This window comes from Armigeres subalbatus, unplaced genomic scaffold (assembly GCF_024139115.2).
Source record: "Armigeres subalbatus isolate Guangzhou_Male unplaced genomic scaffold, GZ_Asu_2 Contig1836, whole genome shotgun sequence".
In the NCBI taxonomy this organism is placed as follows: Eukaryota; Metazoa; Arthropoda; class Insecta; order Diptera; family Culicidae; genus Armigeres; species Armigeres subalbatus.
The window spans coordinates 189,722-204,140 of record NW_026942657.1 but is presented as its reverse complement, the minus strand read 5'-3'; the positions used below and the strand labels follow the sequence as shown (position 1 = coordinate 204,140).

General features: G+C 43.0%; 1 protein-coding gene across 1 annotated transcript in view; it reads left to right on the top strand.

Annotated features, from left to right (window-relative positions):
• LOC134203402 (sodium-dependent nutrient amino acid transporter 1-like) overlaps positions 1–14,419 on the top strand; it is a 34,360-nt gene that overhangs the window by 14,218 nt on the left and 5,723 nt on the right. Inside the window, exons 2-3 of the mRNA XM_062678273.1 lie at positions 9,598–10,157; positions 10,227–10,601. Coding sequence (XP_062534257.1) covers positions 9,598–10,157; positions 10,227–10,601 — 935 coding nt within the window. The remainder of the gene's footprint in view (positions 1–9,597; positions 10,158–10,226; positions 10,602–14,419) is intronic.

The window sequence follows — 14,419 nt, the reverse complement described above, 5'->3', positions numbered from 1 at the left end:
AAAAATTCAATTCCGTTCATAAATCCCCAACACGGACATCAGAAGGTAGGTATGGGCCTTTTGATCCACTGCTTCGTTTTCCCTGTGTATAAAAAGCCCCGTGTTTCGCGTGCGCGCGTCATTTTCATTCTGGATGTCACGGCGAGCGGACCAGGGCGTCCAGAAGCGGTCCCAGTGACAACGGCTGTCTCAGCGGATGAATTTTTTTCGGTCGGTGGTGGTGGCGGTCGTGGAAGCAGCAGCACATTATTTTCATCCGTGTTCCATCTTCGGCAGTTCTGGCAATCGACGGCGTTCGTTGAGTCGAATCATCGGATGGCGGTCGCGCAGCCCAGTGGATGTTGTTAATAAGGCACATAAGTGGCAATTAATCGGTTCTTTTCAGGACCATCATTATATTTGGGAGGAAGGTTAAGTTGAAATAATTTTCCTAAAGTGCAAGTGCAATTCTTCGGTGAAATTTTCTAGCGTAATTCGGAGTTATATGATTTTAGTGATTGAGAATGTTGATATTAGACGAACTTTCTTCATAGAACAAAGCATAATTGTTTGGCATCGGTAGCGGAATCATAGCATTAGTGCCGGTCCGAGCATAGGCTGTCATCGAAGATTGCTACAGCAATTTATTCACTAATGTGGCATTTGGAACGATTTGGATGTTATCGGCATAACATGAAATTTCCCCGCGAGACTCTAATTTTGTATTTTTCCTGTTGATGATTGAAAAAGAAATCGGTTCCGAGATGAACTTTATTCAAAGCGCAACGCTAACGTCGGTAGTTGAATCCCAAGCAAGTATCGGAAGAAGACCATGCAAACAATTGATTCGCATTATGACTGAAGAAAATTGTATGGCGTCAGTATTGATGCTTGCTACAGATTTTTTGACGTAAACTACGTCTAAGGGGAAGACTCAGATACAGGGTTTAAAACGGAAATTTCCAAATTCGAGACTGTCACAAAAATTAGGATAGATTTCAAACGCTAATAGCGTCTTTATCTTATTTTCGACATTTGCTTATCAATCGATTCGGAAACCTTTCAGCAATTTGCCAATTCTATTGATACTTCTTCTTCTTATTGGCATGACATCCCCACACTGGGACAGAGCCGCCTCGCAGCTTAGTGTTCATTAAGCACTTCCACAGTTATTAACTGCGAGGTTTCTAGGCCAAGTTACCATTTTTGCATTCGTATATCATGAGGCTAACACGATGATACTTTTATGCCCAGGGAAGTCGAGACAATTTCCAATCCGAAAATTGCTTAGACCGGCACCGGGAATCGAACCCAGCCACCCTCAGCATGGTCTTGCTTTGTAGCCGCGTATCTTACCGCACGGCTAAGGAGGGCCCCTATTGATACTATTGATTATCATTAATGCTTAATTTTTTTCTACAACAAATATGATTTTGAAAAAGTATCACCGGCGCGTGCTTACTCGCAATCTACATGCTGATACATTTACAGTTACATCAAACAACTGAAAACCGAAATACGCCACTCCAAAATTACGAGGTGACAATGTTAGAAAGAGACCTCCCCGAGTCACCTTAAGGGAAGATCCTTTAATTACGTAACGCAAAAATTGGGCATTTTCAACCCCCCCTCCCCCTTATGTCACACTTTTTATATGAAGCATCTAAAAATTATGTATGGGTCGTCACACTTCGCTCAACCCCCCCTCTAAGCGTTACGTAATTTGTGGACGCTCCCATGAGCCACTTTCATTGATGGTAGCTGATCGTTAGTACCTCATTTCAAATATCATATCATATCATAGCATATCAATGAATATTGTGGCCAAATTTCATAAAATTTGGTCAACAAAAACCCCCTGACAATAATAGAACAAAACCTGCCAAAGCCGTCATTCCCCCTTTTTCGGACAAGAAAATTTAATCTGAACGCTGCTAATGTTGATGACGACGACCGCGTGACCCACACCATCGCCGGGAATAAAATTTCCGGTAGGAGCTCCGCCGATGCCGAAGGTGGTACCACGGTCTGCTCGTCTGCTCTCCGCGACATTTCGAACGAAATGGCTCGCGCGCGCGAAGAGCTGCTTTCTTTGTAATCAATAAAGTTGAACCGGTAGCCACACCCCTTTGGGGGGAGTATGACGGTTACACAATATTTGCATTCAGAGCGGACAACAAAGAGGCGGGACTAATGAGCCATCTTTATTGATTATAAGAAAACTGCTCTTCCGCGCGCGCGTGGCATTTCAGCACCTAAAAACTCATGGATGGGTTGAATCATCGTATGTTTTCTGTATGTATGTAGAATCACGAGCGCGCGTCAAACGGAGAAGCTGCAAAAATGTATTCGCATGGATGGCTATCTACTAAAATAATGTCTTTCTCTGAATCGTGATTCTACTACTGACGGAAAACAATCTGCCATCACCAAGCAATTAAGTTTTACTTTGATCAAAGTTCATCTCGCCTCAAGTTGTGACTTAAGAGTTACGGTTTTGTTCTATTATTGTCAAGGGGTTTTCTGTAACTAATTATGCTCAAATTTGGCCTAAACATTCTTTGCATATCAAAGAATATTGTAGCCAAATTTCATAAAATTTGGCCAACAAAACCCCCCTGACAATAGAACAAAACCTGCCAAAGCCGTCATTCCCCCTACTTCATAGAAGAAAATTTAATCTAAGCGCCGCTAATGTTAACGACGACGACCGCGCGACCCACACCATCGCCGGGAATAAAACTTCCGGTAGCAGCTCCGCCGATGCCGAAGGTGGTGCCACGGTCTGTTCTTCGCAACATCTCGAACGAAATGGCTCGCGCGCGCGGAAGAGCTGCTTTCTTATAATCAATAAAGTTGAACCTGTAGCCACGCCCCTTTGGTGAGTGTGTGACGGTTACACGGTTACACGGTTACACAGTCATACTGGACAACAAATAGGCGGGACTAATGAGCCATCTTTATTGATTATAAGAAAACTGCTCTCCCGCGCGCGCGTGGCCCATTCCAGTTCGAGACAGCAACACTGTCTGGACGTTTTTTTGTTCGCGCATTTTGACGTTAACTACGTCTAAAAGGAAGCCTCGGATACAGGGTGCAAAATGAAAATTTCCAAATTGGGAACCGTCACGAAATCATGTAAGATTTCAAACGGTAATGGCGACTTTACCTTTCGACGGATTTTCGAGATTTTGTTATTAATAGATTCGGAAACTTTCCACCAATTTGCTAATTGTATTAAAACTATTCATTATCAACGGCAAACTATTGAAAATGCTATTTCTTTCCAAATCGGGTGAAAAATTCAGAAATTATCAATCCCGTTCATAAATCCCCAACACGGACATCAGATTGCAGTAAGGTACCGGCTTTTTGATCCACTGCTTCGTTTTTCCTGTGTATAAAAAGCCCCGTGTTTCGCGTGCGCGCGTCATTTTCATTCTGGATTTCATGGAAAGCGGACCAAGGCGTCCAGAAGCGGTCCTAGCGACAACGGCTGTGGTGGTGCGGATGAAAATTTTTTGTTCGATAGTTGTGGCGGTCGTGGCAACAGCAGTACATCTTTACATCCGTGTTACAAGCAGCATTTTTGGATCTGGCAATTAACGGCGTGCGTAGAGCCGAATCATCAGATGGCTGTCGCGCAGTCCAGTAGTTGTTGTTGGTGAGGCACATAATTGGGAATGAATCGGATCTTTTCAGAACCACCATTATGTTTGGGAGGAAGGTTAAGTTGAAATAATTTGTCTATAGTGCAACCGCTAGGAACTAGAAAAATTTTCAGTGAAATATTCTAGCGTGATTCTGAGCTCAATTATATGATGTTTGTCTAGCACTTAACTACTCTTCTTGCTGTGGATTTAATTTTAAACAATGATTCAGTGATTGATAAGTGATTGAGAAAGTTGATATAGAACGAACTTTTTTCATAGAACAAAGCATAATTGTTTGGTATAAGTAGCGAGCTACCTACTAGAATTATAATCTTGATGGGAAATTTCACTTGACTGTTACTGCTATCCACGCGAATAATTTTCGGCAGCGTCTTTTTATAACGCGCGCTTGTGATTCTGCTACCGATGGATAACAATCTGCCATCACCAAGCAATTATGTTCTATTTTGAACAAAATTCATCTCGCCTCAAGTTGTGACTTAAGAGCTACTTTCTCTGATGGTAGCCAATCGTTAGTACTTCAGACAAGAAAATTTAATCTGAGCGCGAACGACCGCTTGAACCACACCATCGATGAGAATGAAATTTCCGGTAGCAGCTCCGCCGAAGTCGATGGTGGGACTACGATCTGCTTTTCGCGACATCTCGAACGAAATGGCTCACGCGCGCGGAGGAGCTGCTTTCTTGTAATCAATAAAGTTAAACCTGTAGCCACGCCCCTTTAGTAAGTGTGAGACGGGTACACAATATTTGCAGTCATACCGGACAACAAAGAGGCGGGACTAATGAGCCATCTTTATTGATTATAAGAAAACTGCTTTCCCCGCGCGCGTGGCGTTTCATTTGAAATATCGCGGAGAGCGGTCCAAGCATCGGTAGAGATGCCGCAAATTAATCGATTACTTCGATTAATCGATTATTTGTTGTGATAATCGATTAATTTTTAATCGATTACTTCCCAATGATTAATCGATTCAATAATCGGCAAGAATCGAGAGTGATCGATCAATCGGGATTTTACGACAACTATTAGATTTCGATTACTTCAATTTATCGACTCATCGTTATGATAATCGATTAATTTTGATTCGATTACTACTCAACGATGAATCGATTCAATAATCGTCAAGAATCGAGAGTAATCGATTAGTTACTGAACATGGAACTGCAAGTCACTAGGCTTCGCAGGTTGCGACAGGATAATCTACGATGAATTACATCCCCGCAACTTCGACGTCGTGGCGCTGCAGGAGATTTGCTGGACAGGACAGAAAGTGTGGAAAAGCGGGCATCGAGCGGCTACCTTCTACCAAAGCTGTGGCACCACCAACGAGTTGGGAACCGGCTTCATAGTGTTGGGTAAGATGCGCCAACGCGTGATTGGGTGGCAGCCAATCAACGCAAGGATGAGCAAGTTGAGGATTAAAGGCCGTTTCTTCAACTATAGCATCATCAACGTGCACTGCCCACACGAAGGGAGCGTTCTACGCACAGCTGGAGCAGACATACGATGGATGCCCACTGCGGGACGTCAAAATCGTCATCGGTGACATGAACGCACAGGTAGAAAGGGAGGAAATGTATAGACCGGTCATCGGACCGGATAGTCTGCACACCGTATCGAATGACAACGGCCAACGATGCATAAACTTCGCAGCCTCCCGTGGAATGGTAGTCCGAAGCACCTTCTTTCCCCGCAAAAATATCCACAAGGCCACATGGAGATCACCTAACCAAGAAACGGAAAACCAAATCAACCACGTTCTAATCGACGGTAAATTCTTCTCCGACATCACGAACGTCCGCACTTACCGCAGTGCGAATATTGAATCCGACCACTACCTCGTTGCAGTATGCCTGCGCTCAAAACTCTCGACGGTGTACAACACGCGTCGAAGTCGGACGCCGCGGCTTAACATTGGGCGGCTACAAGATGGTAGACTAGCCCAAGAATACGCGCAGCAGCTGGAAGTGGCACTCCTAACGGAAGAGCAGCTAGGCGCAGCGTCTCTTGAAGATGGCTGGAGAGATATTCGATCCGCCATTGGTAGCACCGCAATCGCTGCACTTGGTACGGTGCCCCGGATCAGAGAAACGACTGGTATGACGGCGAATGTGAGCAGTTAGTGGAAGAGAAGAATGCAGCATGGGCGAGATTGCTGCAACACCGCACGAGGGCGAACGAGGCACGATATAAACAGGCGCGGAACAGACAAAACTCGATTTTCCGGAGGAAAAAGCGCCAGCAGGAAGATCGAAACCGTGAAGAAACGGAGCAACTGTACCGCGCTAATAACACACGAAAGTTCTATGAGAAGTTAAACCGTTCACGTAAGGGCCACGTGCCACAGCCTGATATGTGTAAGGACATAAACGGAACCTTCTTACGAACGAGTGTGAGGTGATCCAAAGGTGGCGACAGCACTACGAAGAACACCTGAATGGCGATGTGGCAAACGAAGATGGCGCTATGGTGATGGACCTGGGAGAACGCGCGCAGGACATAGTTCTACCGGCTCCGGATCTCCAGGAAATCCAGGAAGATTTTGGCCGGCTGAAGAACAACAAAGCCCCTGGGGTTGACCAACTACCAGGAGAGCTATTTAAACAAGGTGGTGAGGCACTGGCTAGAGCGCTGCATTGGGTCATTACCAAGATTTGAGAGAAGGAAGTTTTGCCGCAGGAGTTGATGGAAGGTGTCGTGTCCCATCTACAAAAGGGCGATAAGCTGGATTGTAGCAACTACCGCGCAATCACATTGCTGAACGCCGCCTACAAGGTACTCTCCCAAATTTTATGCCGTCGACTAGCACCAACTGCAAGGGAGTTCGTGGGGCAGTACCAGGCGGGTTTTATGGGCGAACGCTCCACCACGGACCAGGTGTTCGCCATTCGCCAAGTACTGCAGAAATGCCGCGAATACAACGTGCCCACACATCATCTATTCATCGACTTCAAAGCCGCATATGATACAATCGATCGGGACCAGCTATGGCAGCTAATGCACGAACACGGTTTTCCGGATAAACTGACACGGTTGATCAAAGCGACGATGGATCGGGTGATGTGCGTAGTTCGAGTTTCAGGGGCATTCTCGAGTCCCTTCGAAACCCGCAGAGGGTTACGGCAAGGTGATGGTCTTTCGTGTTTGCTATTCAACATCGCTTTGGAAGGTGTAATACGAAGAGCAGGGATTAACACGAGTGGTACAATTTTCAATAAGTCCGTCCAGCTATTTGGTTTCGCCGACGACATAGATATTATGGCACGTAACTTTGAGAAGATGGAGGAAGCCTACATCAGACTGAAGAGGGAAGCTAAGCGGATCGGACTAGTCATCAACACGTCGAAGACAAAGTACATGATAGGAAGAGGTTCAAGAGAAGACAATGTGAGCCACCCACCGCGAGTTTGCATCGGTGGTGACGAAATCGAGGTGGTAGAAGAATTTGTGTACTTGGGCTCACTGGTGACTGCCGAAATACCAGCAGAGAAATTCGGAGACGCATAGTGGCTGGAAATCGTACATACTTTGGACGCCGCAAGACGCTCCGATCGAATAGAGTTCGCCGCCGTACCAAACTGACAATCTACAAAACGCTAATTAGTCCGGTAGTCCTCTACGGACACGAGACCTGGACGATGCTCGTGGAGGACCAACGCGCACTTGAGTTTTCGAAAGGAAAGTGCTGCGTACCATCTATGGTGGGGTGCAGATGGCGGACGGTACGTGGAGGAGGCGAATGAACCACGAATTGCATCAGCTGTTGGGAGAACCATCCATCGTTCACACCGCGAAAATCGGACGACTGCGATGGGCCGGGCACGTAGCCAGAATGTCGGACAGTAACCCGGTGAAAATGGTTCTCGACAACGATCCGACGGGCACAAGAAAGCGAGGTGCGCAGCGGGCAAGGTGGATCGATCAGGTGGAAGATGACTTGCGGACCCTCCGTAGACTGCGTGGTTGGCGACGTGTAGCCATGGACCGAGCCGAATGGAGAAGACTCTTATATACCGCACAGGCCACTTCGGCCTTAGTCTGATTAAATAAAAATAATAACGTCGGGCGGTCGTGTCTTGTACACAACCCTTATGATTTTTGAAATTCGAAAATGTCATTTTCATTGGCACCCTAGAACCACAATTTTATACAGGAGAAAACTGATCCGAGACGAATCCTCGTCAAAGCGCAAAACACAATCGCATGGCAACGGTAGAATATCGGCGTCAGTAACGGAAGCACGAGCGTGCATCAGAGGGAGACGCTACAATAAATGTATTCGCAAGATGGTGTTTGTAGCTTTTAAAAACCTTATATTTACATGATGCTAGAATTGTCATTGTACCAGAAGGTACAATGAAGGATTATCCATGGGGAACCAAGATTGGTGCCTCATCCGACGATACACTGTTCGCGATAGATGGGGGGCGGTCACCCAACCGGAGAATGTTAGATTTTCTAACAATTATGTATAAGAACCTACCTTTAAAAAAAACCTTTATAAGAACTGAACATATGCTAGATTCTTATACAAATATCGTATGAGACATTACAATTTTGCAAGCTTTTTTACAATATTTGTTTGGGTCTTACTCAAGGAATTTCTTAGATGGCCAAGAAGTTATGCTAAGAACACATCATATTACTCGTGTGTTATTGTGTTTGGAAAAAAAATGTACAAATTCATGCATCGAATGCTCTCAATTACCTAATAACTATGGATGTACATTTTAGAACACTGTGTTGAGAGTCGACTAAATCAGATTGCAGAGAACCCTAAAAGTAAAAGAAGGTCACCCATAAAAAAATATCCCAATACCTAATAAACCAAATCTTCTAAAGTCACCTTTCTCCATACTCAGAAAGAACAGTTGACCCATAAATGCTAAGCAGTTGCAAATTCATTCACTTCTACTATCACAATCAGTGGAATAAACATAAATCGGTTATGCTTCCAAGAAACATTACAATGCATGGGGGAGTTAATGAAGGGGCACTTCCCCATTAGAATGACATGAAAATTATTTTTATTTTATGATTTCCTGCGTCGTACTTTATGAACATCTTTTTATTTCATTACCAAAAAAACAGCTGAGAGCTACTAACAGATAGCTTTGCTAGGTTTAGTTCTGTTCTTATTAGGAGGGGGATCGAAAATAAAACCAAATGTAAGCCCCATGCAAGCAGTCTGCCAAAATAGAAAATTTCCTCCTACATTTAAAACTTTTTGCCCAAAACAAATATGTGCCAGTCTATTCCCTATGCTTGATGCGGCTCAGCTTGTAACTTGTTCGGGGGTTTCCTAATCGCAGTTTGCTCTGGGCCTGGCGCCAACCCCCCCAATGTCTATCCTTTCGGTTTATGGCTTTCGATTTCGTTTGTCCGTTCACTCGGTGAATCGGTTCGAACGGGTTTGGTCTGGCTGGAGCCGTTTTGTCTAGCTGCATGAGAGCTAAGCGCGCTGAGAGTTGAGTCATTATGCAATTCACACGATATGCTGCTGCGGTACACGTGCACAGTTGAATAAGGGGCAAATGGGTTTAAAAGCTTCATTGAGATGGTGCATACTGGAGATGGATAGTTACTGTCAAATACACAAATCGTCTTAGTTATTGGAACATTTATGCGTTTTGAACCATATTCTTCCAGAAGAATGCTAATGGCCGTTGATTTGTTCATGATGTTTGCACCGATCATACCAACTAGGTACATGCCGTTGAAACTATTAATGAGTGGGTTGTTATTATGCTGGGATGTGACTTGAACACCTATGCTAATGAGATCGTGACTTTGATGACCCTGTTCGGTTCTATATGCTATCCATGACCTAGCATCTGCACAACCAGCGTTATTGATTGCATTCCGATAATGGTTGTTTGTTCAAAAGCTAATCCCCAAGTATTAATCGAAATCGTTGTTTATCTAAATTATCGTTCACAGAATGGAGCCATTAATGGACAATCACATCACGTAGCCATCAACACCCCCGCAACGAATGACAACAACAACAACCCTCCTGATGACCCGACTCCCACCGTCCGAGAGAAATGGGGCAAAAATATAGAATTCCTGCTGTCGTGCGTGGCCTTGTCGGTGGGTTTTGGAAATGTGTGGCGCTTCCCCTACACGGCGTTCAACAACGGCGGGGGCGCCTTCGTCATCCCGTATCTCATCGTGCTGTTCGTCGTCGGTCGACCGATCTACTACCTGGAGATGGTTTTGGGTCAGTTCTCCAACCGGGGCTGCGTTAAAGTTTTCGACCTGGCTCCACTGATGCGTGGCATCGGGGTGGGTCAGACGGTGGCCATTTTCACCGTCATCACTTATTATGCGGCCGTGCTGGCCATCACCTTCCGATATCTGTTGGTGTCGTTTAGCGCCGAACTGCCTTGGAGCACGTGTGATCCCTCGTGGACGGATTGTGTCAATTCGAGCTTCATTGGGACGTTTCCGATGGGCAATGGCACCAAGATTCAGTCGTCGGCGGAGTTATATTTTCAGTAAGCCTCGACATTATTGTCTTTGCTATCGACAACAGAATGTGAAAAGACTGCTTTCATCTATTTCAGGAAAACCGTGCTTCAGAAAGCGGATTCTCTCGACGATGGCATAGGAATGCCAGATTGGAAATTGGTTTTGTGTCTGGCGGTTTCATGGATTTGCATCGTAGCCATTATCATTCGTGGAATCAAGAGCTCTGGAAAGTTCTCCTACTTTCTAGCTATTTTTCCATACGTCATTATCTTCATCCTGCTGATACGATCTCTGACGCTGCCCGGTGCTTGGACTGGGATTCTGTACTTTTTCCGACCACAATGGGACAAACTGCTGACTATCGAAGTGTGGTACGAAGCGGTGACTCAGTGCTTCTTCTCGCTAACAATTTGCTTCGGAGGGCTGATTGTGTATTCATCATTCAACAATTTCCATAACAACATTTACAGGTAAGTGTATTTGACATCATATGTCGAGAAATGGAATTAAGCAGCCAACAATTTATGAGGCATCATTGAAGTTAGAGATCATATTTGTTTTGAACTTGTTTGTTGGAGTTGGTCTTCAAGAATATATCCATAAGCTACGTTGTAGTATGTGTGATTTTACCGGATTTGTTTTTTCAGAACTCACGTTCCAGCTGAACCGACTGGCGTTTTAGGCCGAAATTTTTATTGCATTTTATCATCTATAGAATGCAATGCAATCTAATTTATCTAATTTATTGAAAAAGTCTCTATATATTCTTTAGAATTATTTTCCAAAAACATCCAATTAAAAATTATTTCAGGTGTTCCTTCGGATACCATCGGAAATTAAATTACCTCGGAAATTTCTACAGTATTTCTTCCGGAACTTCCAACAAAAATCTCTTCTACAAATCTAAAACGAAACTCCTAACGGCATGTTTTTTAGAAATTTCTTTGGAAATTCCTTTACGAATTTCTTTTAAATGCCTTTGAAAATTTTTTTTCTTGGAAACTTCCTCCAGGAAATCTTTTAGTAAAACCATATGAAATTTCTTTTGAAATTCCTGCAGGAACTATTCCGGAAATTTTGTTGGAAGAATTTTTCCGATAATTTATTAAAGTATGAAATAGGAAATACTAAAGGAATTTTCGGAAGAGTTTCTAAAGGAAATTTCAAAGGAATGTCCAGATGAAATTTACGAAAGAACCCAAAGTAATTTCCGAATGATTCTAAAAGAATTTCTGAATGAATTTCAGAAGTGACTCCCAAAAAACATCTTAAAGAAATATCCGAAGAAATCCTCCGAGGAATGTCCGAAGGAATTTAAAAAAAAATCGAAAGTTTTGCTGGATAAAGTTTCTAAGAAATTTTGTAATAATTAAAACAGGAAAATTTGACGAATTTATTTAAGAAAATCCTCAAATAATTGCTGCAGCAATTTCTTAAAAAAAAGGTCGAAGAAATTCCATTTGTCCACAAAAAGTCGAAAAAAATATTATGTCATGTGGAATATGATATATGGAATATGCTAAAATAATAAGTTGACTGTTCTCAATATTCGCTTTGGTTTATTTTCATGCCAATTTGTTGTTAGCTATTTGCTATTGTTTGTTAGTAGCTATTTTAAATTTGAAGCATGATTTTTCTCAGGTAATGAATATCGAGCTAATACTCTTCATCTCGCAAGCTGCATGGTTCATGAATCACATTCAATCCCTCTTCAAACAATACAAAAAGTAAGGACGAGTAGTGGAGGAATTCCTAGGGGAATTACGGTAGGGATACCAGAAGCAAATCCTGAGCACACTCCTGTAGCAATTCCTGGACGCGGTCCTGCAGGCAGTGTTGGTAAAAACTCAAAATCTCAAAACTCATGGATGATTCAAATCAAGCGTGAGTTGAAACGCACCCAACTCAGCACCTAAAAACTCATGGATGAGTTGAATCATCCATTTGAATCATCGTAGGGTTTCTTTTGTTCTCCTTCGTTAAAAACAATGAATTGACGTTTGTCACATAAAATATTAGACACTCTTTTATGTATAAGCAATAAATTGCCCCCAAATGGATTTCAAATGCGTTTTTAAACCAAAATGATTTTTTGGCAATGATTTTTTCCTGCAGGAAGTTCTTAAGCAATGAGTAAGTATGAGTAAAGAACAGTTAGCCGAAGAATTCCTCGAGCAATTAATGAGGGAATTCCTGGAAAAAATATCTGGAGTAATTCCTGGAGAAAATCCTTCGGAGATTCTCCTTCGCCAATTCCTCCGAACATTCCTCCAGGATTTCTTTTTAAGGATTTTCTTCGCGAATACCTCTAAGAATTTACCTTTTTGGAATATCTCCAGAAATTCTTTCGTAAAATTCCGGGAATAGAAGAAGATTTGAAGATTTTCCGGGAATAGCATAACAATATGCGGCACTTCAATACGACAAAGAACTATAAAATCTGCAATACACTACACTCCCTTGACGATTGATTGTACACACTAAGTTTTTCTTTTTCAAGCTCGGCGAAATCGGGCACCGCTGTAGAAAAGCAGAAAATTTCATTTACAGTCAAACTTCCATGAGTCGATTTTCTATGACTCAATATCGACTCATGGAAGCAAATTATGCCATATTAAAAACTATTTTCTGGGTTACTGTGATGGTCTCTTGAAACAGATCGAATCATAGAGATTTGACTGTATTACTGATTCTCAGCAAAATATTGACTGTATCTGAGCAATAATAACGTCACTTTGACTCGAGATCTCGGCAAAGATCATGTTTGCTGAAATTCGGCGGTGCCCATCTTTTCTGCAAAAAAACAAATAAATCTCGGCGAAAGATATTAATTTGGGACTTATCACTATCTCTTAGGTGGAAGTCTCCAATGGTCGAGATCTGTCCTGGCCACGTCCTCGCGAATGCTGAGGAAGGGGATGGATGGTTTGTTGGACACCTACTTAAGAAAGATGCAGAGAACTCTACGACCTCTCATAGGTGCCACGGTTTGGGATTGGGATTGAGTGGAAGGTTATAACAGTAGGAATCGTTTTGGTAGAACGTGAAACACAGAAATAACTAAGATAGAAACAGCAGGTAGGATAGGGACTAGCCGGGGATTGAACGCACGATCTACTGCTAGGCAGAGCGGTAGCAAGTAAACCACCGAGTTCGTCTATTTTTTGGTTATTGATTGCATGTCATGTATATTCAAACATTACAGAGTTTTGTGGAGAATTGCTGGAGAAATTTCCGGAGCAATTCCTGGAGAAACTCCCGGAATAATTCCTGAAGGAACTTCCGTAGCAATTCCTGGAGGAATTTTCGGGAGAAATTTCCATAGGAACTCCTGTAGAAATTTCCAAAGGAACTCCCGAAGCAATCCTTGGAGGAACTCCAGGAGGAATTTCTTGAAAAAATAATTTACGGAAGAATTCTTTGAGAAATTCCAGGATTAATTTTTGTATATTCCTGAAAGAAATGTCGGAGGAATTTCTAGAGGAATTCCCGGAGGAATACCCAGAGAAATGCTCGAAGGAAATCCCGAAGGAATTTCTAAATGAATTCTTTAAGGAATAACAAAAGGAGAAATTCCAGAGGAACTCCAAGAAAAATTCCTGGAGGAATTCTTGAAGGAGTTACCAAAGACATTACTGAAGGAATTCCCGGATGAACTCCTATAATAATTCCCGGAGAAAACGCTGAAGGAATTCCTGGAAGAATGCGTGGAGCAACTCCCGGAGGAAGTCGTTGCAGGAGGAATTCACTGAGGAATGATTCACCGAACGAACACCTATAAAAGTTCCTGGAGAAAACCTCAAAGATTTTCCTGGAGGAATACGTGGAGCAACTCCCAGAGGAAGTCGTGGAGGAATCTCTGGAAGAATACCTCTAGGAATTCCCGCAAGAAATCACAGAGGAAGTTTTTGTTTGCTGGAAGTATTTTTAGAAGAATTCCCGAAGGAATTGCAGGAGGAATTCCAGGAAGGATTCCTAGAGGATTTCCCGGTGTAATTCCTGAAGGGATTCCTGGAAAAAAAAATTGGAATAATTCCCGGAGGATATTTTAAAGGGCGTTCTGTAGGAACTTCCGGAAGTATTCCTGGTTTAATTTCAGGATTAATTCCTGGCGTAACTTTCGAAGGAACTCCTGAAAGAATTCTGGAGCAAGACCGGAAGCAATTGAAAGTATTGGAAGAAAAAATCCGGAATGAATTCCTGGTAGAATTCACGATAATTCCTCAGGGAAGTCTTATGACGATTCCCCAGATATTCCCCCAGCATTTCCTCGGGAAATGCCATCAAA